The sequence below is a fragment of the Topomyia yanbarensis genome, chromosome 3 (assembly GCF_030247195.1).
Source record: "Topomyia yanbarensis strain Yona2022 chromosome 3, ASM3024719v1, whole genome shotgun sequence".
In the NCBI taxonomy this organism is placed as follows: domain Eukaryota; kingdom Metazoa; phylum Arthropoda; class Insecta; order Diptera; family Culicidae; genus Topomyia; species Topomyia yanbarensis.
The window spans coordinates 422,188,236-422,214,640 of record NC_080672.1 but is presented as its reverse complement, the minus strand read 5'-3'; the positions used below and the strand labels follow the sequence as shown (position 1 = coordinate 422,214,640).

At 41.9% G+C, this 26,405-nt stretch overlaps 1 protein-coding gene across 1 annotated transcript; it reads left to right on the top strand.

Annotated features, from left to right (window-relative positions):
• The first annotated feature begins 527 nt into the window (after positions 1-527).
• LOC131689433 (cullin-4B) lies at positions 528-24,030 on the top strand. The gene is made up of 7 exons (XM_058974521.1): positions 528-1,345; positions 20,818-22,199; positions 22,267-22,494; positions 22,556-22,663; positions 22,766-22,936; positions 22,992-23,144; positions 23,205-24,030. The coding sequence occupies exons 1-7, from the start codon at positions 1,204-1,206 to the stop codon at positions 23,298-23,300; spliced, it is 2,280 nt and encodes a 759-aa protein (XP_058830504.1). The 5' UTR covers positions 528-1,203; the 3' UTR covers positions 23,301-24,030.
• The last annotated feature ends 2,375 nt before the right edge of the window (positions 24,031-26,405 follow it).

Sequence of the window (26,405 nt, the reverse complement as noted above, 5' to 3'; positions counted from 1 at the left end):
TGCACAGAGAATGCGCAAAATTCGCAAACGAAAAAAGCAATTTTTTTCCACACCGTATGTCAGATCTTCATAAAAATCAATCAGCAGTACTGCAACAACATTCTACATACGCTGATTGATTTTTATGAAGATCTGACATAAGCTGTGGAAAAAAACTGCTTCTTTCGTTTGCGAATTTTGCGCATTCTCTGTGCAACCTTAATTTCGCTGATTTGTAAAAATGCATCACAAGTGATCTGCCCCTAGGCTGCTGTGCATCCTTAAACGAAAAATGTAAAAAGCCGAAAATGAGAAAACATCTTAAAGTAGTATTTGGCACCAATTTTGGTCGTTTACTCAAGATTGCGATAGTTTTTTTTAAAGATTTTTGAAGCATTTGGGTTTTGTACAGGAGAAAATATTTCGAAAATCCTTAGGGAAATCCCCAATTTTGTGACGGCCCTTTTCAAAAAAATGGGTGAAATTCATTCAATGTGAACACCTTTACATTATCGTAATGAAAACAACAGTCGAGGCCCACGAGATCGAGGCAAAAGAAAAGCCAAAGAAGTGGTGTGTGCAAAGCGGATCGAAGGTTTGCTCGTGGAAAAGTGCTTATAACAAAAGAATCATCAGTTTTCGAAAGCAATCCATGTTTCGTCCGATCGTGCTAGACATGCTGCTTTCCGTTAATTAGAAACCAGGTCGAACTTCTATCGTCGCTCGCGGAAATTGTTGGATTTGGAGATTTTTCGACAAGGAAGAAGCAAAATTCCAATCCCCCAAACGCAAATTGACAGCTGAACGGTGCGGATTTGATGGTAGGAAACTGGTTGTCCCTTTCGCACTTCGCGGTGTGTTTTGATTCGAGCGAGGGATTTCGCGGTTGTGTTCGTGATACCGTTTGATTGTGACAGCTAGAGCAACAACAATAATTTCTGGTCGCGAGGAAGATTCACATCTGCTCGCTATCGTTTTGCGAGTGTCGTGTTATAATCTTGGAAATAACAGTGTAATAAGTAAAATTTCATCGTGATTGTCCCCGCAAATTTGGTCACAATTTCGAGACGAAAGCGAGACTTGCCCGGAGCCGGTGGTGGTGGTGGTGGTAGTAGAAGTGGTCGAGATCAATCCGGAAAACGACTGAAAACAGGCACAGGAGCAGGAAGCAGCAGCAGTTTTGATCCCGGAGCTCCAGAAGAGGAACTTCTGGCAGGCGGCGCAATGAATTTGACAGAAAACGATCGGAAACGGGCCAATTTTTCCGCCCTCAGCAATACGAATGGAGCGGTCATCAAGATGACCACCAACACAGGGACGGGCAAGCCTGGAGATATCAAAAAGATTGTCATCAAAAATTTCAAAAGTAAGTCAAATTTGATTGTTTTCTGATTAACTGTGATAAAAACTGCCATTTTCAAAGCAATAGCTACAAACACTTGTTTAACGTTTGTGAAGCTATTTCTCGTCAAAAATAGTTTACCTTGAAGGTTTTCATATACGCGGATACCATAGCGAAGGTGCAGTAGAGGCACGCTTAATTTTGCCTTACATACAGCTTCGCTACTCACCACTCTACTCCCACTTCAAGTGTTGCAAATTTATTAACCTTCGTTGCCTCCGAGTAGTTGGTACTTAGAAATCTGATAAATTTCTACTGATTATTTCTGCCAAAAAAACAATGGGGAATACGGGGGTTATTAAGTATTGATCGAACAAATGTTTGTCACCGAAGCATAGTTTAAAATCAAGTTGCATCACACCTCATATCATTGCTTTAAAACAGCGATTTCTTGGTTAGTCGATGCCTTAATTTTAAAGACCACTTTGCCACCCAATCCCCTGCATCATAGTTAATGAATGACGAATAATAACGCTGTGGTTGTGTTCTGTTTTATAACACGATAAGCGAATTAACACCTAGTGCTTTTTGATCTACTTCCGAGCTGGTCGATCGCAATGTGAGACTCCTTCTAGATTCTATGTTCAAGTGTAATGTGGGTCATTTTTAGGGTTCTGATTGCAATATAATGGAAAATAGGTTGTGCGTGGATTTATCAGGGTAACTGGTTCAATGTTGAATTTTCATTAAACAGGTGTCGTGCTGTATACATTTGCACTTGATTCCGATTAAAGTAGAAAACGCAAGGCACAAAATTATTATAGAATGGTTTCAGTGTTCTTCGCAGGACAAGGAAATTTGCTTACGCCGGTATAATAATTAATACAGGATTGAAGCGACCAAAGTTTGAATTATCAGATAGCTTTTCAATGCGCCCGATCGGCTTTTGCTTGATAGCTAACGTTGGATGCTCCATATTCTAGTACTCTTTTGTCGCCGGGTGTCGTATGCCTGGGGACTACGAAACTAACGGAGCGTTCCTGTCGGTCAGGTTGTATGTGCTGCATGGTGTATCCAGACATACGACTGCAATATGATACATCATTCACGAAGTTGGTTATTAATCGGCAAATTATGTCCTAGGATGGAGTTCCACGTCGGAGGCTTTGCACAAAACAAATAGCTTTGAAACTGCGGTGCAACTGATTACGCAGAGCAGAAAATAGTCCGAGGTAACACACGCTGCTGAAAAAAGTAATCACTACAGCCTGCACAAGCTTATGACGTGTTGATAATGATATCATAGTTGGGAATCATCTGAATGTTCTGAGGGTCTTGTAAGCCTTTATCACAATGTCGTTCAGTTGCTATATCCAAGTTAGTTTGTTATTCAGATTTCTGGGGTTTACGAGAGGGATCGCTATGTTGCCCAACATGATTTCCACTTGTGGCAGAACTGAACCAGTTTTGCTACAAATTATCGATCGCGTTTTCTATAAAACTCTGACACCGAAGCTTAGCCACAAAACCAACACGAATCCTCGTGAAGACGGCTATAGATTCATATACCCATGGCAAAGATAAAATACACGCTTTCATTGTACACTCAGGATGATGATTGTGAAAAAAGAAGCCCAAATAACTAACGAAGAGCTCATCAAGATGGCGAAAGTCATGAATATGAGGAAGGTCTCAGGACCAGACGGAATGCCTAATCTAGTTAAGAAAACAGCGATACAGAGGCACCCAAATATATCCAGGATATAAGTTGCAGAAATGCATCGATGAAAACTGTCCTGCACCGGTTTATCCAGTAGGAAGGAGATTGAGAACGGACTGTCCAACATGTATTTTGGCTTCCGGAGAAGCGGGTCCTCAGTGAACGTCATCCAAACAGTCCTGGCAAGCGCACCAAAGTCGGTGGTCCGATGAAGACGAGAAGGAGCAAGCCGTTCAGATTCTTGGTCAAGGGGATGGTTAACGCCTAGAAGGAAGCGGTCTTCGTCATCGCCAGAACGATATCCATTGTATTGCTACTGGAGGAGGGGCAAAGTTGCTATGGGAGCAGACACATCAGAGGAATCCGACAAAGAATGCGGATTGACACCATGTCAATGTCAGAACATGGCTGCTATCCTCGCTGTCCGGAGTGCACAGACGTTGAAGAGAGCTCGTGATTTTTGAATGTCCACGATTCTGTTCAGTGCAAAGCGCGTTTGCTATCAGCGGTGTAGACACCAGCCCAGATAACATATTACACAGAATGAACCGCGATGAAAATATCATCAAAAAAAATCATCAAGCGAGTGGTTGAATGGAACATCGGATGATCGTTCCGTACAGAAGGCCAGATTCATTGCCGGGGACTAGCACGAGTAGCTCGCGTCAATGCACCAGAAGTGAGTTACCAAGCCGCCAGTATACCGGCCACCACTATCTGAATTTAATCACCGGGCCGACCTCGACACTATACCCGGAAACTCGTGAACAGACTAGTTTCACTGCCGAGGACCAGATCGAGATGGTCGCGTAAAGCGTCAGCGGTTGTTCGCCGGGCGCCAGCAAACCGAACGCTACACTCCATCCAGAATCGCTGAAACGACCTCGGCACCGACTGGTTAGTTCGATGAATAAGATAGGTTCACCGTCGAAAACTATCTGAGAAGATCGCGACAAAACTGGGAGATAAATGAACCCATGAACGAAAAGCAGATCACCTTTGGAACTATGCCATGTTTTCCACAGCTTCAAACTAAAATGTTATGTCCTCTTTCCTTGCATTATGCTTGATATCGATCGATTTTCATGCTTTATGCGCAAAAAGTCTTGGTCCGTGTGCCGTTGTGACGGAACGAAAACTACCTAAGTAATCCAAAAGTACACTGTTTAAAAGTTTACAAAAAAATGTTATCGAACTTTTAAGCTTAAGTTTTAATGGAACGTAGAAGCTGCTTAAACCGCTATCAGACATGGGACAGTTATGCTTCTAGCAGAGGGGGAACAACTTGACAGCTCCTATACAAATCGTTGAAACCACTTTTTTTGGGTTTGTGGGTCTAAAATGGCGGATCAATCTTTATTCAAGAGCAATTTCTAAAAAATGCGTAAACTTGTTCACAGTGAAAATTTTCTTATTCAGATTTTTTTACTTCCGATAATTCATTTTTGAAGACTTTTTGGGTTTGGTGTTGTTTTGTTATAAAAATAATGCATCTTTATTCCGATGCATTATTTTTAAAATGATTCATGATATTTTGGAATCATCAGCATACTAACAAGCGCCGCTTATGCTAGTTAGTGAGCATCTTCATTTAGTATTAAGATATTAGGTAGTAATATTTGCATTACAATGTAAACAACACACACAATGATACTGGACTGTTTTCTCCCTCTCCGATAGAAAATGAGCTGTCATCCCTTCTAAATTTTGTGGAAACCTTTGCACCGTAAATGTCGCATGCTGTCAGAAATAAACAATCGAAGTCAATCCCGCCTTTGTTAAATGCGAAGTGAAAAATGATAATCACAAAACTGAATGTATTTAAGATTAACAACAAACTTTCGAGAATTGTCATATGCGAAAGATATTTCAAGGGCGACGGGAGAAGAAAAAGTTCACACTAGAAGCGCACTCAAATTAAATCATGCATTTTACATTTTACATTCGGCACAATTTGTAATCCTTTTATGAAACTCCAAAAGGATGAATTAACTTGTTTGTATTTATATTAAATTATTACGCTGTTTTGAAATGATCATCTTGATTACCGCTTCCGAATGTAAATAAAGAAAACAAGTTCGTAAAAGACGTCACCGAATTATTTTCTCTCATAGAAATTTACAGTATCGCAATTTGTGGACGGCGTTCTATGGTGGCGACATCATTCGAAACACGGTGGTTTCATGCAACTTAGGCTAAACGGCAAGTTGCGGGAGGGTTGGCTTCTAGCGGCAGTGCAAATACGTCAACGTACACAATCAAAGGAAATGTGGGTCAAAGTATTTTTTTTTGTTTTCAAAAGCAAAATTGGAATAAATTTCTCCTTGGGTCTGGCGATGAGCCTTGGTTTGAGACTCTTTTAATCTTGGAGTGTCCCATGCCAGGACTTCCGAAGATGACAAAATACCAGATGATCTTTAGTAGCCCAAGGTCGCGAGAAAAACAAAGGAAGATGAGTGTTAGTGTTGAACGAACTGCGTGCCATTGCATGCGTCAGTTTGAATAATGGTTTGGTAACTAAATGGCTGCTTGATGATGACACTGGAAGCACAAGAATGATCGGTTTTGTTGATTCTACCGGCAGTTGGAATCGTCATCTATAACAAAAACAACCTAAATCGTAAGGCTTATTTGTCACTCTTGTGGATTGCTTGAAGAAATCTTCTATGGGCGGATATTCTTCTACTAACCTGCACTTCAACAATTAGTGGTATTTATGATACCACTGTAACACTGCCCTAAAATCAACCAAGTTTTTAAGATTTCCCAATCTACTCGGACCCAAAAAACTCGCCTCAACAAGTTTCTAGCACATGCGACAAACACCTTAACATACAAACACTTGAGCCCTTCGCGATCATCCATTCATTCCTATGCCCGCAAGCTCTCAAACATCCCGGTGATAGATTTTCAGCGCTTATTAATTTACAAAGACCGCCTCAAATGAAAATCTACAAACGGTGTTCGCCCGATCATGAATCGGTCACCTCCGGAAGGCTCTACGCTCGGTTCTAGTAGCCAAGGTTCATACCTTCAGTTACACCAATCAAAAATGATGCTTATATCCTTTAGACAACACGTTCCATGGTGACACGACTGGGAACTCTGAGAGAAAGGAAACCGTCTAGGATGGTTTACAATGGCGAGGTAGTGACTGCGACGGCGGCCAAATGCGCCCTATTTGCCAGCTACCTCTCGTATATGTTCACAACTGTTGTGCCATCTACTATCGAACTTCGATCACTTATGTTATAAACTTAAGTTATGAATTTTCCTGTTAAACGTATAAAAATACATCTATTTCCCATACAAAACTTCAATCACTTTGGGGCACGTGTTAAATGGTCCAATTTTTTCTCAAATTTTGCCCAATTGTTTTTGATATCTAGATTCTCTTTTTAACCGCCTGTGGACAATCGTTGCTCAGATTGGTGATAACGTGTCTGAATCCTCTTCTATTAATGCCGGTGTTCCTCAAGATAGTACGCTAGGTCCGCTACTATTTGCATTGTTCATGAATGATGCGGTCTTCATTCTTATGCGTGGAGGGAAACTGTTTTTCGCCAATACCGTGAAAATATTTCTTGTCATAAGGAATGAAGCCGATTGGCGTGAGCTACACTGCCTCATTGATACATTTTATAACTGGTGTCAAAAAAACATGTTGTTTCTTAGTGATGCGAAAGAAGGATTTTGGCGGCTTGTGACTCCAGATTATTGGTGGAACGAGACGGTTAGTATGCTGCGCGTTTCTTGCCTCAGTGCGAGAAAGCGGGCTCAGAGAGCAATATCGGAACCAGAAAGAGAAGAGCGCAAGGCAGCTTATCGTAAAGCTAGGACCGCTTTAAAACGGGAGATCAGGCTTAGCAAGTCAGATTGCCACAAGGTGCTGTGCCGAGAAGTTGATGCCGATCCCTAGGGCGACACACAGTGGCGGCTCTTCAAACAAAAGTCGGACAAAACCTCAACTGTTACCTAATTTGGCTGAAAATCACAATTTAAGCTAATTTTGAGGTGCTGAGCTCATTTTTGATGTCAAAAGTCGTAAAATATTAAATGCATTTTTCCATACAGTGTCATTGAACCTTTCTTATAACTATGATCCCGTTTTCATGATAGATTTTCCGTTACTGTTCACCAATGTCAACAATATCATAAAAAATGAAGAACTCTACTTAAAAACCATTGTTGAACGTGTTGGTTTACTGTAGATTGTCTAACTATTTTACACAAAACACCATGCGTCTCCATATCAGCAACAAAGCTTCAAAATCTGCTTAAAACTTTTTGCGCACCTAGGAGCAGAACGAGACCATGATATTCGAAAAGTAGAGGTAATTTCACATAGAATGTATACTATGTGACCGTTCCGAACTGATTCCGAAATTTGTACAGAATACATTAGTTGTGCTAAAATCGGACCAAAATCAAAAGAGCAACATGCATTTGAAGTGAAGAGAGCAATGGTGGTTTCGGAAATGAAAATCATTAAAAAATCCGGACTTTGGCGCGTTTAAACTCGTGTTAAAAATCGTGTTCTTATCCAATGATCACAAAATTTTGAATATACATCATTCAATACATGAGAAATTTAGGAAAAATATAAAATATCAATATTCCAAAAATAAATTTTTGAGAGTTTGGCCAGCCTCCGGCCACTGTGCGACGCGTACCGAGTCGTGATGGCGAAAATGAAGGGCTCGACGACGCCAGCCGAAATGTGCCCGATTAAGTTGAAGATAATCTGGCCAACGACACCGTACGGCGCGGCGAAGAAGAAGGAGCAAACACGGACGATCGGCAAGTGTTCAATGATGAGCTCGCAGACGCATCGAAGCGCCTGAAATCAGAGAATGCCCGTGGTCCGGATGGAGTACCAAACGTGGTGCTGAAAGTTGCGATCATGGGATATCTGGACATGTTCAGGATGGTTTAAATGAAGGCAATTTCCCCGAAATGTTGAAGGTACAGAAGCTGATGTTGCTGCCGAAGTCAGGGAAACCACCGGGCGATCCGGCCTCGTATAGGCCCATATGTCTACTATATGATAGAATCATCCTTAACGTGTTGACGAAATACACGGAGGGTGAGCGCGGACTGTCCAAGATGCAGTTCAGATGCAATTTGGACAGCGCTCGCGAGTACTGAGAAGGCATCTAAACAGAAGCGAAGAAGAGATCGATACTGCGCTGTGGTCACGATAGATGTGAAGAACACATTCAACAGTGCCAGCTGGGAAGCCATCGCTGCAGCGCTGCACAGAATGAGGGTTCCCAACTATCTATACCAGATCCTGAAGAGCTACTTCCAGAGCAGAGTGCTGCTGTACGAGAAGAGCGAAGGGCAGAAGATATTGCGAGTCACAGCGAGCGTTCCTCAGAGCTCCATTCTCGGTCCAACTCTTTGAAACGGGATGTACGATGGGGTCTTAACACTACGGCTGCCCAGGAAAGTGCAAATCATGGGTTTCCCGGACGACGTGTCACTAACGGTGATGGGTGAGATACTTGTAGAAGTGGAAGTGTCGGTGATGGAGACAATAGACGCGATCGAGAGCTGGTTGAATGGGATTAAGCTGCAAATAGCTCACCATGAGACGGAGGTGTTGTTGGTCAACAGTGCTTCAGCGGATGCAGATCGACGTCGGAGGGCACGTGATTGCGAAGCGTGCAGCGAAGCAATTGGGCGTGATAATCGACGAGACGTCTGCTATCTACTGTTTCATCATCTATACTCCTATATAGGGGTCCTGCCTAGGGTGCTGCACTGAAAACTAAGCGGAACCGTGAAAAGCTGAACAGGACATAGCCTTACAAGTCGCGAGAGCTTACAGAACAATATCATCGGAGGCTGTATGCGTTATCGCCGGGATGATCCCCATCTGCATCACTCTAGCTGAGAACGTGGAATGCTACCAGAGGAAAAATGGACGTAATTCGAGGAGACTGGTCCGAGCGGACTCGTTGGCTAAGTAGTAGCAGGATTGGGATAACGTGGAGAAAGGAAAGTGGACCTACCGAATCATCCCAAATGTGTCGGCTTGGTTGTATAGGACGCATGGAGAGGTGAACTTCCGGAAGTACTTGCATCGGTTCGGACTTCCTTCGTCACTCCTTTGCCCGGAGCGTGTGAACGTGCAAGGGAAACCGGAACACGTGGTCTTCAAATGCCCTAGGTTCGAAGAATTTCGTAGGGGTATGCCTAGTGTGACAGTTACCAATATCATCGAAGAGATGTGCCACGACGAGCATACCTGGGACGTTGTTAACAAAGTGGTTACGAGATTCTGTCACGTTCGCCCGAATGACATTCGCCCGAAAGCCATTTACCCGAAGGACATTTGCCCGAATGTCACATAAACCCGAATGTCATTCACCCGAATGCCACGAACACCCGAAAGACATTCGCCCGAATGCAACATAAACCCAAATGCCATTCGCCCGAATTCCATATACCCGAAAAACATCGAAATGTCAATCGAAAAAATTTAATTTATTAAGATGAAATACAAATTTTATTACATTTGATGCTATGAAGAAATTAACACTAAAGCTATACCAGTCCAATAGTTAATCCAATCACCTGGTTTGTATGATTTAACTAGGGTTTCCAGTTTTAAGTCCTGTCGTGAGTTCTTTTTAGACTTTTTTGCTGTTGGCACCGCTTGTAGTGTACGTAAAACATACGTACTAGGGTTTTTCTCTTCAAGATGCAACTGCTTCAACACACCATAGAATTTACACGGCTTAACAAACCGTTCCATTTATTGTGCTAGTCTTCCACATTATTGGTGGTTCTAGGAATCTTTGTCGATACATTTTCGAAAACTGACCACGAAGCGAGGGGCAAAGAAGGGTTATCGAGAAACTTTTTGATTAGTTTCCTTCCTACCAAAAATACAATTTTTACTAATGTAATCCAAAAAATCGTCAAGAGCCTTTGGATAACTTTTCCTCAATTCTTCGAGTGCCATTGGAATACCTTGATGGGGCAAGAAAGCCAACAACTTGTTTGTAAATTAGTTGTATTCGGTGATCTTCCGAATATTTTGTCTGACGACCAAGTTGTTTTATTTTTCAGAAAAAACTTTGGTTTAGATGGAAGAATCATCCGTGAATTAGGTGGAAGAATCATCCTGTCTCGAAATCCAATATTACGTAGAGAGCTATTTGGTATATAGATTCAAGGAATTGCTCTTGTTTTGAAAGAAGGAATCAACCCTTATGTTTGAGTATACCGGGCAGACGAGTGGATCAACAGTTTCTTTGCAAACTTATTTGGCATGCAGATCCAAGGATTTGTCATGTTTGAAAGAAGCAATCAACCCCTAATTGTGGGAAAAGAGCTGCTCATGTTTAAAAGAAGGAATCAATCCCTAAGTGTGAGTAAATCGGGCAAACGAGTGGATCACTGGTTTGATTGCGAGGACTATTTGGTATACAAACTCAAAGTACTGCTCATATTTAAAGAAGGAATCAACCCCTATATTTCAGTAAACCAAGCAAACCAATGGATCACAGGTTTGCCGAGTAGGGACTTCCGCTTCGGTTCCTCGACCTCGGTAATTGTGCAAAGCCGCATCACACTAGCTTCGTAATATAACATTTATGAGCTACTATTTACTAACGGTGTTGTGCCAAATGGAGTTCCACCATGCAAGATATAATTACTAATTTAATTGATTCAATTCGTTAACGGAACATCTTAATATATATTTACCTCGATCGATGGTGTTTCCGAAAGATTTCTTATTATTTTGTCCGGTTTATCCCAAGATTTCACCGCTTGAGCTGACAACTGCGTCCTATATGCATCAGTTTGCACCTGAAGAGCATTTGTGGCGTTGGCAACAGAACCTCATTGACGTCGGATAGTACACCTAAAAGCGATGTCGCATAGCCACATTGGTCAGTGTACGGTTGACTAATGTGGCTACGACACATCGCTTTCTGGTGCACTGTCCGACTTCGCTGCCGCTCAGTTTAAACTAGCTATAGCCCCTATGTTTGAATAAACCGGGCAAACAAGAGGATGACAGGTTTGCTTATAACTCCGGCGACGGGTTAATCAACGCCTCGTCCAACAGAACCTCAGCGGCTTTGCGCCGCTTCGGATCCTTGGCCTCGGATATGCGGCCAAGCCGCATCACACTAGCTCCGCTGTATCAGCTCACTTGTTATTGTTCAGTTTATCAAACTTTGGTTAAAAATTTCACATTTCCCGCTCGGATTTGGTTTATTTAGGTTAAAATACATCCTTTTGGTAAAAAAACCGCATTAAAGTTTGGACTTCTATCACTAAAGTCACTAAACTAGACAATTACCGATTTTATATTATGCTTGAGTGAATGTGGTATTCGGGTTAATGACATTCGGGCGAGTGGTCCATTCGGGTTGATGGCATTCGGGTAAATGGTCCATTCGGGTTAATGACATTCGGGTAAATGGTCCATTCTGGTAAATGGTTTTCGGGCGAACGTCATTCGGGTAAATGACTTTCGGGCGAATGTCATTCGGGCGAATGTGATAGAACCGGTTACGAGTATACTCTCCGAGCTGCACAGGAAGTGGCGAAGTGACCAACAAAGTAGCGCAATTGGCGAGAAAATCGCCGTGAAACCACAAATCAGGTTTCGAATTTCTGCCGCTGGTGAACTCTCCATCGGTGTAGACTAGGTCCACCGCCGGGGATCAGTTGAGTAGTACGCGACGTAGCACCGGGTTCGGATCGTCAGGGCACCAGCAAACCGGACGTCAGGTTTCACTGGAATCGCCGAACCGACTTCGACACCCTACCGGGTAGCTTGTGGGTAGGATAGATCCACCGCCGGGGATGAGACTGAGTAGACCGCGTTGAATAGCTAGGAGTGGGTCGTTGAGGTGCCAGTGAACCGGAAGCTACGCTCCACCCGAAAGCGCTGGATAGAGCTCAGCACCTACTGGCTGGTCCGTTGAGTAGACTAGGTCCACCACCGGGGACTAGATCGAGGCTAGATCCACCGTCGGGCATGTGATATCTGCACACGTAGTTGAAAGAGCTGTTCAGTGCTTGAAATTCTATTTTATAATGAAATCCTTTTCTTATTCTAATCATCGCCTACTAGAACCTGTATGTGCATAGGCACCATAAGATATATCACCACATCTCCCTTTTTCTAAAGTAATGATATTTAATAATGCATCAAACAATCGCTTCGGTCTCCTTGTCGTCCGGTAGGGTCTGGTTTGTTCTATTGGGTTGGAATCATCAGTGCGTTTAGCTGGTGTTCCTACTGCTGGATCGGTTGGCGTCGAAGCTGAAGATTCTCGTGGTGTTGCATCTAACGTTTCTTTGAAAGATTCCTCATTCCTCCTTCTGGCAGTTCTGCATTGGAAATCCTGTATAACCTGTAAATGAGAAATAGCAGCTTCGAAATCAAACCTACCTTTTCCAGGACTGTTACCGTTGATTTTCTTAAGGTGACTTGAGTTTCTCTTATATGTCTGACCAGTTTTGTCATTTCGAACTGTGACACATGGTCCATCCTTTTCTGCAACCGTCATGACAGTTGGGTCGAAATTCGGGGTTAACTTGTTACGTTGTAGTACATGTTTCATTAGCACTTTATTCCCAACTTCTATGACAGAAGGTGTAGCATTGCGGTGTGAATCTTCATACATTTTTCCTTTTTCCTTCGCAAGTTGATCTCGATCTCTGTAGTCCGAGCACCGCACAGCAGTTCCTATGTCTCTCAACGATGGTATTTTGCTTCTTATGTTCCTTCCGTACAACAATTCAGTTGGTGTCTTGCCTGTTGTACTATGTAGGGTTGAATAATACATAAGTAGATACGAAAGTAGATCGTTTTTCCAATCTCGCTTCATTGCTTGGCTAATGTTTAATTTTTTAACCAAGGGTCGATTTTGACGTTCAACTAGCCCGTTTTCTTGGGGCCAGTAAGGTGTTGTGTGTGTGTGTGTGTATGTGTGTGTGTATGTGTGTGTGTGTTAACCTTCCTATCTCCCACTAGCTGGTAGTGATTTACAGAAAAAAGATGTTTGCATGTATTTAAACATTCATGCAAATAACTTGGTTCACGGATTTAGGAAGGTGTTAACTCAATTGACTTTCCGATGACCCATTTCGTGTACAGTGCCAGACATGTTCCGAGGTCATCGTTCCATCAACTAGCCCCGCCTTACTGTAATGTTTGTATCAATTAGATTGTAACATTACAGTAAAACTTTCGATTCCATTTAAGCAGGAAATCGACGCGTATTTATTATAATGGTTCAATTTGTATATATAACATAACACATGTGTACTAGAACTTACCATTTTTTCAGTTTTCTACCTTCATTCATATCTTCCATTTATGTCTCCTTTAACTCTCATCCACATTTCTTGAATTTCTGCTTATTTAAGAAAGAAAAGGGGAAATAATAAAAAAGAACCGATAGACTCCGTGTTTTCCTCAGCGCTTCCGTTTCTCCTAGTCTGGTGTCACTGCCTGTTGGACTTGTGTAAGTTGTTTCATTGGAGATCTCCAAGGAGCTGTAATTGGAGAAAGATCTGACTTCTATCCAGAAGTATCAGTTTTTCACATTAATAGATTATATATGTACACTACAAAACAATCCCGTGTATATTGCAACCATTTTTTGAACATTTATATGTACATATACACACATAAACACATACACATATATACACACATGTATACATAAAACCCATTTAATCCACCCATCAGTGGGATGAGACACCTCTCATACATATAACTGTTGTATTATTCATTAATTTGCCAAACGCACGCAAAGCTGGCAAGCAACTATATGTGAGACAAGCACAGCCTCGAGTCCTGCACGTATAACACGTATAATAAACTGAATAAATTAAAAAACAACAAAACAAACCAAAAATCAAAACAATTATGAAACAAAAGTTATTCATAAAATGGATAGAATGATCCATATAAATCAAATTAATAAAACAAATCAAATTAGCTCAAATGAAAATCAGACAATATTAAAAAAAGTTATGAAATTAAGAGAGTAAACTAAATTGTTTCAAGCTAACTAACTGTCATCCAATAACTAAAAGAACTGACTAAACCGAATTAATAAAATGAAGAAACTGAACAATATATGAACTGGGAAAAACTAACAATTTAATAAAATGATTAAAACAAATGAAACAATTAACATGAATAAAACAATAAAAAAAAATATTGAATTAATAAGATAAATAATATGAATAATGTGGATAACACTAACCGCCATGTTTGAAAAATGCAAAAACAACCAAGTCCATGGCAGCCGCCAGAAAATTTGTCGTATAAGTATTGAAATTGCCTTTAAATCGCATTCGCAAATAGCATTTGTTCCTAGGGGCAATTAGCACAGGCGAGTTGAGTCAAACGTCAAACTATTAAAATCGCCTGACGATCCTAGTCCGCATTTTTTTTTTTGACCGGGTACTGACTCCATTCAGATATCCGAACCGGTTCCGGAATGAGTTTAACTGGGAATCAGTGAAATCGTTACATCAACTAGTCAAGTTCAGATGGCGCTATCGATGCTAAGTGGGAACATTTTTTTGGTAGCTCGTGCACATACATAGTAAAATAATTGTGATGTGACGATAAAATCACTACGTCAAATTACACTATTCCAACGATACTTCTGTCTACCAACACATAACACAACAGGAGAAACGACCTACCGAGCGATTAACTTCGATTTCCTATCAAATATATTACATTTCACTGCAAAATTTTGCAAACTATGGGAGGAACACAAAATCACTTCCGAGAGATTCGGCAGTGCTGCCACTTTGGGGGCCAGTAAGGTGTTGTTTTATTTAATATGATTCCTCTTATTTTGCAGAAACTTTAGAACTCCGTGTCCAGAATGATAGTCCGTGAGTACCCAAGTCGAACAAAAATCTTGTTCAATCGGTTTGCTGTTTCGAGAGCCGGTTGGCTTGCTCCGATCACTGCTACGACATAATCGCACTCACTGAAACATGGCTCAAGGAACAAACTTCATCAAATCAGGTGATCGGCCCTGGTTACGAAGTTCTTCGATGCGATCGAAGTCCTCACAACAGCCGTAAAACTTCAGGCGGAGGTGTTCTACTAGCAGTGCGTGTCGGGTTCAAAATTCAACACATCACGAACGATGAATGGAACACTGTCGAACAAGTGTGGGTAACGATAAAGTTAAAACGCCGAACTTTGTATATGTGTGTGGTCTACTTCCCGCCAGACAGGATACGCGAAACCTCGTTGATTGATGTACATTCTCAGTCACTAGCCTCCATTCACAGGCCTCCATCGTTACGATGGCACAACCTGCAGATGAAATTATTGTCCTAGGCGATTTTAATCTACCCGCAATAAAATGGCGACCAGCTCACGGATTTCTTTATCTTGATTTGGATGAAACTCAGCGTCATCCCGCTGCTACCACTATCTTAGATAGTTACAGCTCGACTACACTTCACCAGATCAACACCATTACAAATGAGAACGGCCGCACTTTGGATCTGTGCTTCGTCAGCGCCCGAGATACAGCACCACAAATTGACACCGCCCCCACACCCTCCGTTACTTCTTACGCTCGAGGATGGTTCAAGTCTGAATTTTTTAGAAGGCTCGGCTGATATCTATTACAACTTCAAGCACGCCGATTACGTCGGTATTTTGAAATAACTGTAGGAAATCGACTAGGATTCTGTTCTGGATTGCGAAGATGTAAACATAGCCACACAGACTTTCTGCAATATCCTGAGTTACCTGATAGATCGACATGTCCCGAAAATAAATAATCATCAAGTTGGCCGTCATCCATGGCACACTGCAGAGCTTCGTCGACTAAAAACAGCTAAACGAAAATTTAGCAAACACCGCACTGTCACTCAGAAATCATTACATCCGGCTAAATCGCGACTTTAAAAAATTGAGTGCACATTGTTTCTCCAGCTACGAACGAAAGATGCAACGCAAGCTGAAGGCGGACCCAAAATCCTTCTGGAGATATGTGAATGAGCAGCAAAATGAAACCGGTTTGCCTTCGACGATGTTTTTTGACGGCGAAGTCGGGAATGATTCCCAAGGTATTTGTAAATTGTTCGCCCCAAAATTTTCTTCCGCTTTTGTCGCAGAAACCTTATCGGTGGACCAGATCGCCACGGCCACCAGTAGTGTACCTCAACTTGAACGTTCGATAAATGAGTAATTTGCATATTATCTCAGCAGCATCCAAGCTAAAATCATCGTCCTCTCCTGGCCCGGACGGTATTCCGTCTGTGCTTTTGAAAAAATCTCGCGTGCCACCCGAAAGTTTCCATCGTTGTGGAAATTAGCTTTTGTATTTCCAGTTCATAATAAAGGGGACAAGAAGAACGCAGAAAACTTTCGAGGAATTTCTGCACTATGCGCAGTATTCAAGCTTTTGGAATTGGTTGTGATTTAGCCGGTGATCTTGCTCTGCAAGCAATATATCTCTGAGGACCAATATGGATTCATGCCTAGCCGATCGACTACGACAAATTTATTGTCGTTCACTTCTTTCATCTCTGCGGGGTTTGAGGGTGGCTTGCAAACCGATCTGTCCGCCGCTTTTGACAGAATCAACCATGATATCGCCATCGCCAAATTAGCTAAACTTGGATTGAATGGATCACTTCTCCGTTGGTTTCAGGCATACCTGGTAGGCCGTCGACTTAGCGTGAATATAGGCAACGACCATTCTGAAATATTTGCAGCTACATCTGGCATCCCACAGGGAAGCCATCTCGGACCACTCATTTTTCTGCTTTACTTCAACGATGTGAATTACAGACTCAGTGGACCACGCTTGTCGTACGCCGATGACGACAAGATATTCAACCGTATCAAGACTTTGATAGACGCTCACATCCTGCAGAAGCAATTCGATGCCTTTAGAGAGCGGTGTGTCGATAATCGAATGGTTCTAAATCCCGTAAAATGCCCTGCAATCACCTTCTCGAGGAAAAGAGAATCTATTAGTTTCGACTACAATCTCTCAGGACTGCTTATTCCGCGAGAATGTTGCGTAAAGGATCTTGGGGTGATGTTAGATTCCAAACTCACTTTCAAGTAACATGTCTCATATGTTATTGGCCGGGCATCACAAAACTTGGGGTTCATCATCCGTGCTGCCAAATCATTCATGGATTTATACTGCCTAAAGAGCCTGTACTGTTCCCTAGTCCGGTCATCTCTCGAGTATTGTTCGACGATTGGGAGCCCGCACTATATGAACGGTTGTGACCGAATTGAATGTATCCAACGCAAGTTTATACGATTCACCCTGAGACAGTTACCCTGGCGGGATCGTTTTAGACTACCTAGCTACGAGAGCCGCTGTCTACTAATTCAACTCGACACCCTCCAGCATCGCAGAGACACAGCAAGAGCTCTAGTTGTCGCCGATCTTTTGTCAGCGCACATGTTCGAACGAGTAAACGTCCAAGCTAGAACTAGGGCGTTGCGCAGCAATAATCTTTTGAGAGTACCTCTTCGGCGGTTCAACCACACAGCGAATGCGGCCATCACTGGATTACAGCGAACTTTTAATCGTGTGTCACACCTATCCGACTTTAATTTAACTCGTAATGTGATTAGGACAAGGTTTTTGATTTTTTTCAAGTTTTTAGATTAGGACATCATTATTGGGGCCGATTGTGGCCTGTTAGTGATTAACATTTATAAATAAATAAATAAGTTGGTATCAAGAACCGACATAAAGGGCGAACACGAAATTATTGCGACACATTCAACAGGACATAACTTTTTTATCATTGGGTAAAAATCAACCAATTTTTTTTCGAGAGTTGTCCTACGGGAGCTGTAGAGCTAGGTTCTCGGAAGGGCTCCCCGTCAGAATCACATACTACAATTTGCAGACGAGACAGGCAATGTCGCCCACTAAAACACTGCATTAGGCCAATTGTAGCGGGCCGTGATTCTGAATGTGATATTCATTATACGGTTCAGGTATGTGCGGGCGTAGGGACTCGCGATCGCGTGTATCATCGCGAAGGGCTCGAACATTTGTACGTTAACGTGCTCGATCGCGTGTACGTTTGTATGTCGCGTGTGCTAACGTGTATGAACTTTGCGTGTATAAATTCTATTTCATAACCGTGTGCCTTTCGCATATTCGCGTGTGTTCTAGAATGATCGCGCGCGGACCGTGAATCTGATACTTAATTTTTTGTGTACGGTTCAGATTCCAGAAGAAAGTGGGTTCTTCCATATCATTAGAGCTCCCAATCATGTCGCCGTAGAACGCGTGGTCTAGTGGATATGAGCTTTATTATTTTTCTGATGGGTCCAACTGAATGTATGGACCTAAATTGCTAGAATGAAGGCTAAAGATTTCCGGACGTGACTGATTCATGATCGCGCGCGTTTGCGGGTTCGCGTTTGAGACCGCGTTTGTAACTTCGTAAGTACTAAAACGTTCACACAATTGCCGGAGTGTTATCAAGTTTACGCGATCGCGTACATAGGTGTGCGTAGATGATCGCGAAGGGCTTAAGCGTTCGTATGTTGACGTTTTTGTCGCGTGTGCTCGCGTGTATGTGACTTCGCGTGTATAAATTCGATTTTGAAACCTTGCGGCCATTCATATATTCGCGGACCGTCATTCTGATCTTTAGTTTTCGGTGTACGGATCACATTCTGACAGGGAGAGAGTTACCCCATATCACTAGAGTTTCCGGTCATGTCGCCATGGAACGTTTTGTCTAGTGGATGTGGGAGTTATTTTTCAATTTTATTATTTTTTTATTAATTGTGCGTTGATGTGATTTTGTAACGTGTGTTCTTGAATGGTCGCGCGAACCGTGAGTCTGATATTAAATTTTCGGTGCGTGGTTAGAATTCTGGCAGAGAGTGGGATCGTTTATATCGATAGGGTTCCCGGTCATGTCGCCATGAGACGTGTTGTCTAATAGGTATGGGCGTATTTTCTTAATTTGTCCAGCTAAAGGCATGGACCTAGGCTTCTAGGATCAAGAATAGACTTCCGGACGTGATCGATTCGCAATCGCGTACGCGAGGGCATTTTTGTAGGTTCCCGCTTGAGACCGCGTTTGAGAATGTGTGAGTGTTAAGACGTTCATTATCACCATCTTTGCTGACCCAGCTGAAGGTGGGTGTAGAATGGCAGTATAGAACTCGAAAAGAAGAAATAAAGGACAATATATGAGAGACGTAATAGATTAGATAGGTACAAGATAGAGCTGAATTTATTATCATCACATGAAAGACATACATTAGTACTTCAAACTCTACCAATACTTGAATAGCCAACCACCACACATAGCACATCCTTTCTTTTTTTTATGTCCCTAGCCGTGCATTGAAGAATGCCTAAAACTGAACTAGGCCCCGACGAGTCCAGTCCGTCTCGTCCTGTCGTGTCTGGGGCTTCTAGGTCACATGCATTCACCAGACGAGACTAGCTTATGTCAGCTTTATTGTGCACTGGTTTCGTAGAATCGAGGCGATCATCGAAATGGTAGATCCTACGAGTGAATGCACTTGGCCCAGTCACCTGTCGAGCATTTGTATATTTGCGAGTTTGAGTGTTTACGTGTGTATGGGAAGTGTTGTGTGTTGAGATATGTGTGTTACATGTAAATAATAAGTTAATACAAATAATATTTAATGTGTTAAAATAAGACATGTGTAATATACTACTTGCAGTTTTTGGTCGTTCCTACTTATCTGATTCAATTGAGTATGAGAGTACGTCTCAATAACCTGGCGACGTCTGATGGTAGCGAATAGTCATTGTTGGCAGCAATGTTACCCTTTTTTGATGAATGAACTCGGAGAGGTCATTATAGGAATGTGACGCATGAGACCGAAAATAAATAAAACAAAATGAAATAAAGAGAAGAATTAGTATTATTACTGAGTATTATTTGAACAACACACATGTAACATGCAATAAAACTACTTGGAATCGTCTAAATGCCAGAAAATGATATATATTTACTATTAACGACATTTGCATTCCATTAAAAGTTTCTCATGCTATGCTATGCCCACTATTCTATCATATAAGCCAGTTCTACATCCATTCCCTGATCCATATGTCACAAATACTCAGACGAACACATACACAGATAGACATACGACTAGCCCATAAAAATTTTACACTAGTACTAAAAACTACAATTATTACAACACAACACAACTAATAGGGTTCAACTGTTATTTTTTTAATGCGCCTGTGCACGTTGACGAGGTCGACCGATAAATCAACACACAATGACTCCCACTGCGAGCCGTGCTCAAAAAGACAGCCGTTAAGCTGTTGAACAATGTCTGCAAACACAGCCCACAGAAAAAGTCAATCCACGGCGACCCGCCAATCGGCCACGCCAGTGTGCACAGGCTCTTAGCTGACTGTTAGTTTGGGCTGGTGCAGAGTATGAAAAACATAAAACATAAAAAAAGCCCATAAGCCCTCTCGGTCTCCTCGATGCACCACTACCGAGGCGTAATGCAAAAACCATCTTAAAGCAGTTGTCTGTCAGAGCTTCTTTAAAACTGACGCTGAAATATGCTTGAAGATGTTTGCAATACCGTCAAACCCGTCAATCTAGAGGAGGGTACTCAAAATTATGCCATATTTATATTATTTTAATTTAATTTGTGCCAAATGATTCAGAATCATCGTGTTCAATTACTCAATCATCCTCTAATATAGTCTCGAGATTTAACTAATAACAACCTCTTCCCATTACATTACAGCTAAACCCACACTGCCGGATAACTACCAGGAGCACACCTGGCAGAAACTCCGCGAAGCAGTGATCGCCATCCAGACGTCCAAGCGAATCGAGTACTCGCTGGAAGAGCTCTACCAGGCGGTGGAAAATATGTGCAGCCACAAAATGGACTCCCAGCTGTACGTCAATCTGACGGCACTCGCGGAACAACACGTCAAGGCGAACATTACACCCTTCCTGGCGGAATCGATCGACAAACTGGTCTATCTGAAAAAGATGAACGACTGCTGGCAATCCCACTGTCAGCAAATGATCATGATCAGAAGCATTTTCCTGTATCTGGATAGAACGTACGTCCTGCAGAATCCGACCGTCCATTCCATCTGGGACATGGGACTGGAGTTGTTTCGTGATCATATCGCAATGAACACACTGGTGCAAGCACGGACAGTGGAGGGAATTTTAATTTTGATCGAAAAAGAACGTAATGGGGAGACTGTGGATAGGACTTTGCTTAAAAGTTTACTCAGGATGTTATCAGACTTACAAATTTACAAGGAAGCATTTGAACAGAAATTCCTTGTCGCAACGAAACACCTGTACCAATCGGAAGGCCAGGCTAAGATGGAAGAGTTAGAGGTTCCTGATTATTTGCTACACGTTGACAAACGGTTACAGGAGGAAAACGAACGTCTCCTTCACTATTTGGACAGTTGTACGAAACATCAGCTGATTGTGACAGTGGAACGTCAGCTTATAACCGAACATATAACCGGAATCCTACAAAAAGGACTCGATCAGTTACTGGAAGGAAATCGTCTCTCCGACCTCACCCTGCTGTACTCCCTTTTCAGCCGCGTTAAAAACGGAACAACGGAACTGTGCGGGTCGTTCAATGCCTACATCAAAAAGAAAGGGCGCACAATCGTTATCGATCCGGAGAAGGATAAATCTATGGTTCAGGATCTTCTAGATTTCAAAGACAAACTGGACAACATTGTTAACTCATGCTTCGATCGGAATGAAAAGTTCTCCAACTCACTCAGGGAAGCTTTCGAGTTCTTCGTCAATCAGCGGTCGAACAAACCGGCGGAATTGATTGCCAAGTACGTGGACATGAAGTTACGTGCCGGCAACAAGGAAGCCACCGAGGAGGAACTGGAACAGATTCTGGACAAGATCATGGTTCAGTTTCGGTTTATCCACGGTAAGGACGTGTTCGAAGCGTTCTATAAGAAGGACCTAGCCAAACGGTTATTGGTCGGTAAGTCGGCCTCGGTTGATGCCGAGAAGAGCATGCTATCCAAACTGAAACAGGAGTGCGGCGGGGGATTCACTTCCAAGCTGGAAGGGATGTTCAAGGATATGGAACTGAGTAGGGATATTAACATTGCATTTAGGCAGGTTGGTTATCGATGGTAGATCAAACTGTGATTTGTTTATTAATGTTAACGCGTTTTTTTTTTTGCAGTACATGGCAAACTCAGAGAGTAAAGAACTGCAGAATATCGACCTGACCGTGAACATCCTGACGATGGGTTTCTGGCCAACCTACCCGGTGATGGAGGTGACACTGCCTCAGGAATTGCTACAATACCAGTCGATCTTCAATAAGTTTTATCTGGCAAAGCACAGTGGTCGAAAACTGCAATGGCAGCCGACACTTGGGCACTGCGTGCTGAAGGCACGGTTCGATGCAGTAAGTTTGAGTTTGTTTTGTGGAATTATTATTTAAATCATGAACAATTGTTTTATTATAGGGACTGAAAGATCTGCAGGTTTCCCTGTTTCAGGGACTTGTGCTGCTGTTGTTCAACTACAGTCCGAATATAACGTTCGAGGAAATAAAAGCGGGCGTTAACATCGAGGTACGTATATTCAGCAATATGGTACCGTTTGAAATTATGAGTTGTACATAAAGAGAGACATTTTATTGGTTGATGAGAATCTCACACAACTTTATTTTCCAGGATGGCGAACTACGTCGCACACTGCAGTCTCTGGCTTGCGGCAAAGCCCGCGTACTCACCAAGATTCCAAAGGGCCGCGAAGTGGAGGACAATGACAAGTTCCAATTCAACAATGAGTTTACGAATAAACTGTTTAGAATTAAAATCAACCAGATCCAGATGAAGGAAACGGTTCGTTTCATGTATTTGTCAGAACGAAAAAAAATCTAAATTCCGTTTGTTACAGAATGAAGAACAGAAAGCTACCGAAGAACGCGTCTATCAGGACCGACAGTACCAAATTGACGCGGCGATTGTTCGCATCATGAAGATGAGGAAAACGCTCAGTCACAATTTGCTCATTAGCGAGCTGTACAAGCAGCTAACCTTCCCAGTTAAGGTGAATATTTTAAATCAAATTTTTCATTGAAATAAGTACAACCTTTCGATCCCTTTTCAGCCGGCTGATCTGAAGAAACGCATCGAGTCGCTGATAGATCGTGACTACATGGAACGGGATAAGGACAACCAGAATCAATACAATTATGTCGCCTAAGCGGTGGTCAGTCGTCAATAATCCATCCCCACTAGTTAGAAGAGTGAGACAAAGCAAAGGACATTTTGACCTTGTTCAATTTTGCATTAAAAAAGCAGTTCCAAATGGAAAGTGTTTTCTCGAAGATAGATTTCGAGATTAATCATAGAATGGCATCCTGAATGCCCTTTTTTTTTAAATCAACTACTCGGTTTAGGAACTGCACTGTGTAAGCGTAGCACTCACGTGTGTAAGGTAGACAACTTGGTTCCTTGAGAGCGTACTATGTTGCGATTTTTTATTCTCTGTTGGACAAACCGTTTCAAGTGTCGAATGTCAGGTATGTGCGGACGCTGTTAGGTCTTATTACAATAAACAAATTAAGAAGGGTAACGACCAGCTTTTTCCCTTAACACGGCGTTAGAAAACCTACTCCTAAGAACGTACTGCGCGGTGATTGACAGTAGAAGGTGAGGAATCACTAAACGACAGAACGACAATTGCCTCCAGTTTAAAAAATTCGACAGAAAGGGAAAAATCATAGAATAGAAATTATACTACACTGAGAGCAACAATTGAAATATCTTCTGTAAATAGTTTGCGCATCAGGTTGCTATAGTGATTAGAACGTAAAAGGTAAACAGAAACATATTATTATTAGTGACACTAATGGAATTAACTTAAAATTGCAAAGTCTTTGAACATCCTGTAATTGCAACAAAAAAAGAATAAAATTTCTGGTAAAGTCAAACCTTATTGGCAATTTCAGGGAAGCAATCATGCGTTAGGACACATAGACATGTGCCTTTCTGTCCGCATTTTTCCATAACTTATGATTGATTCTTTATGGGTTGCTTTTTTTCGTGTATCGATTAGTTTAAAAGAAGTCGAGAAGTAGGCGAGCTCTCGTCTGGAGTAGAACGCTTTTTTTCGCTGTCAGTTTTCTGCTCTGCATTTTAACTGAAAAACAGTTTGTTTTTCACCCTCGGTGCCGTCATTCAGATAGTGAATCATCAGTGAACGCAACTCCTGGCGCAGCGTTCCTGGGAGGACAGTTTCCCACGTGATGCCAACAAGAGACTATTAGTTGCTTTGTTTGATTTGCCGGCTTTTGGGACTGCTTCTGCGTGCTGGTGTGAACCCTATACGGCAGTTCGGAAATCCGTCACCGACTGTAACGAGACCCACGTGTACCGGCATTCCGCCGGAAGTTGTGAAGGCACCACAGAGTTCCCAGTGAGATTTTTTCATGTTATTTTGATTATATTGTTTTCAGGAGAGCTGCAAATGTATTGATAATTATATTAGTAGGGGAAGCCGGGGCTATTCGAACCTACTTAAGCAAATCGCCCTTTTAGGTGGATAGATGCGAAAAAAATACCGGTAAAATGTTGTATTTGTTAGTTTGAAACCTCCGCTACATTTTGGTGCAATTAAAAGTTCATTTGCACCACTCAGTGGCAGCGCTAGGTGACGATTTGCAAGGCTCTACGTCTTCCATCCTTTTACAATGTAGGGATAATTCGGATCTTCCTACGGGGCAATTCAGACGTCATTTTTCTTTATTTTTTTACAATGGAATTATGTTTACCTATGAATTAGTTACAAGAGACACTCCTTAAGAAGCAAAAAAAGAATACACCCAGGTTTTTTATGCCATTTTTTGCGCGGTTTTTTACGAGGTTTTTTACGCGGATTTTCCAATTAACGCGTTTTTTTACGCGGATTTTCCAATTAGCGCGGTTTTTGCAAAAATATTCGAAGTCCTTTTGAATGCAAAAGACTTAGCCTTTCTTCTGAAAAAAATTTCTAAGTCCTTTTAAATGCAAAGAACTTAGAAGAATGGTCGCAGTTTTTATTTTGCGCGGATTTCGCCATTAACACGGTTTTTGCAAAAAATATTCCTTAGACTTAGAAGATTTTCGGAAAGATGGAAGAGACGGGTCTAGAACATTCCTTATGGCCCGCAACCCAACAATATGGGTATTTTCGGAATGGTCTTGAAGAGTAGGTGCCAGAAATTGATTTTTGACGCCATTTTGAAATCAAAGATGGTGTCATCCGATTTAGCGGAAATTCCCTACAACCCATGCAATATGGGTATTGTAGGAATGGTGTTGAAGAGTAGGTACCAGAAATTTATGTTTGGCGCCATTTTAAAATTCTTGATGGCGACTTCCGGTTTAGCGAAATTCGCTATAACCCAATTAATGAGTATTTTCGGAATGGTCGTGACGAGTAGTAGACAAAGATCGATGTTTGACACCATTTTGAATTCCAAGATGGCGACTGCCGGGTTAGCCACATTCACTATAACCCAGTCAATATGAGTGTTTTTGGAATGATCTTAACGAGTAGGTTCCAAAAATTGATTTTTGACACCATTTTTAAATACAAGATGGCGATTTCCGATTTCGCGAAATTCGCTATAACCCAATCATTATTGGTATTTTTGGAAGTTGAAGTTGTACAAATAGTTTTAACTAAACAGTTTCATTTACTTAAATTTAAGCAATATGTTTAATTTGAATAAATGCAAACCCCCAACTCACATTACATATGTCTCTTTCTTCTCTCTCTTCCATTCTCACCGCACTTTCCTGGATGAACACATAAAAATATTTTGCATTTTGCTGGTTTATGATTAGATCTTATATTTGAGTACCGGAAGTCGCCATCTAGAATTTTAAAATGACGGCAAACATCGACGTTTGTCTGATACTCGCCAAAACCATTCCGAAAATACTCATGTTGGTTGAGTTGTAGAGAATCTCGCGAAACCGGAAGCCGCCATTTGGGATTTGAAAATGGCGCCAAAAATCAATTTTCATGGAAAACCTTGCGGGGAAGGTGCAGATTTATTTATTTCTGGCACCTACTCGTCAAGACCATTCCGAAAATACCCATATTGATTGGGTTACAGCGAATTTCGCTAAACCGGAAGTCGCCATCTTGGATTGCAAAATGGCGTCAAAAATCAATTTCTGGCACCTACTCTTCAAGACCATTCCGAAAATACCAATATTTTGGGGTGTGGGTCATAAGGAATCTTCCAGACCCGTCTAAGTCTTTTGCTTTGCGCAGAACTGCGAGTTTTTTTTGCGCGGATTTTCGAATTAACGCGGT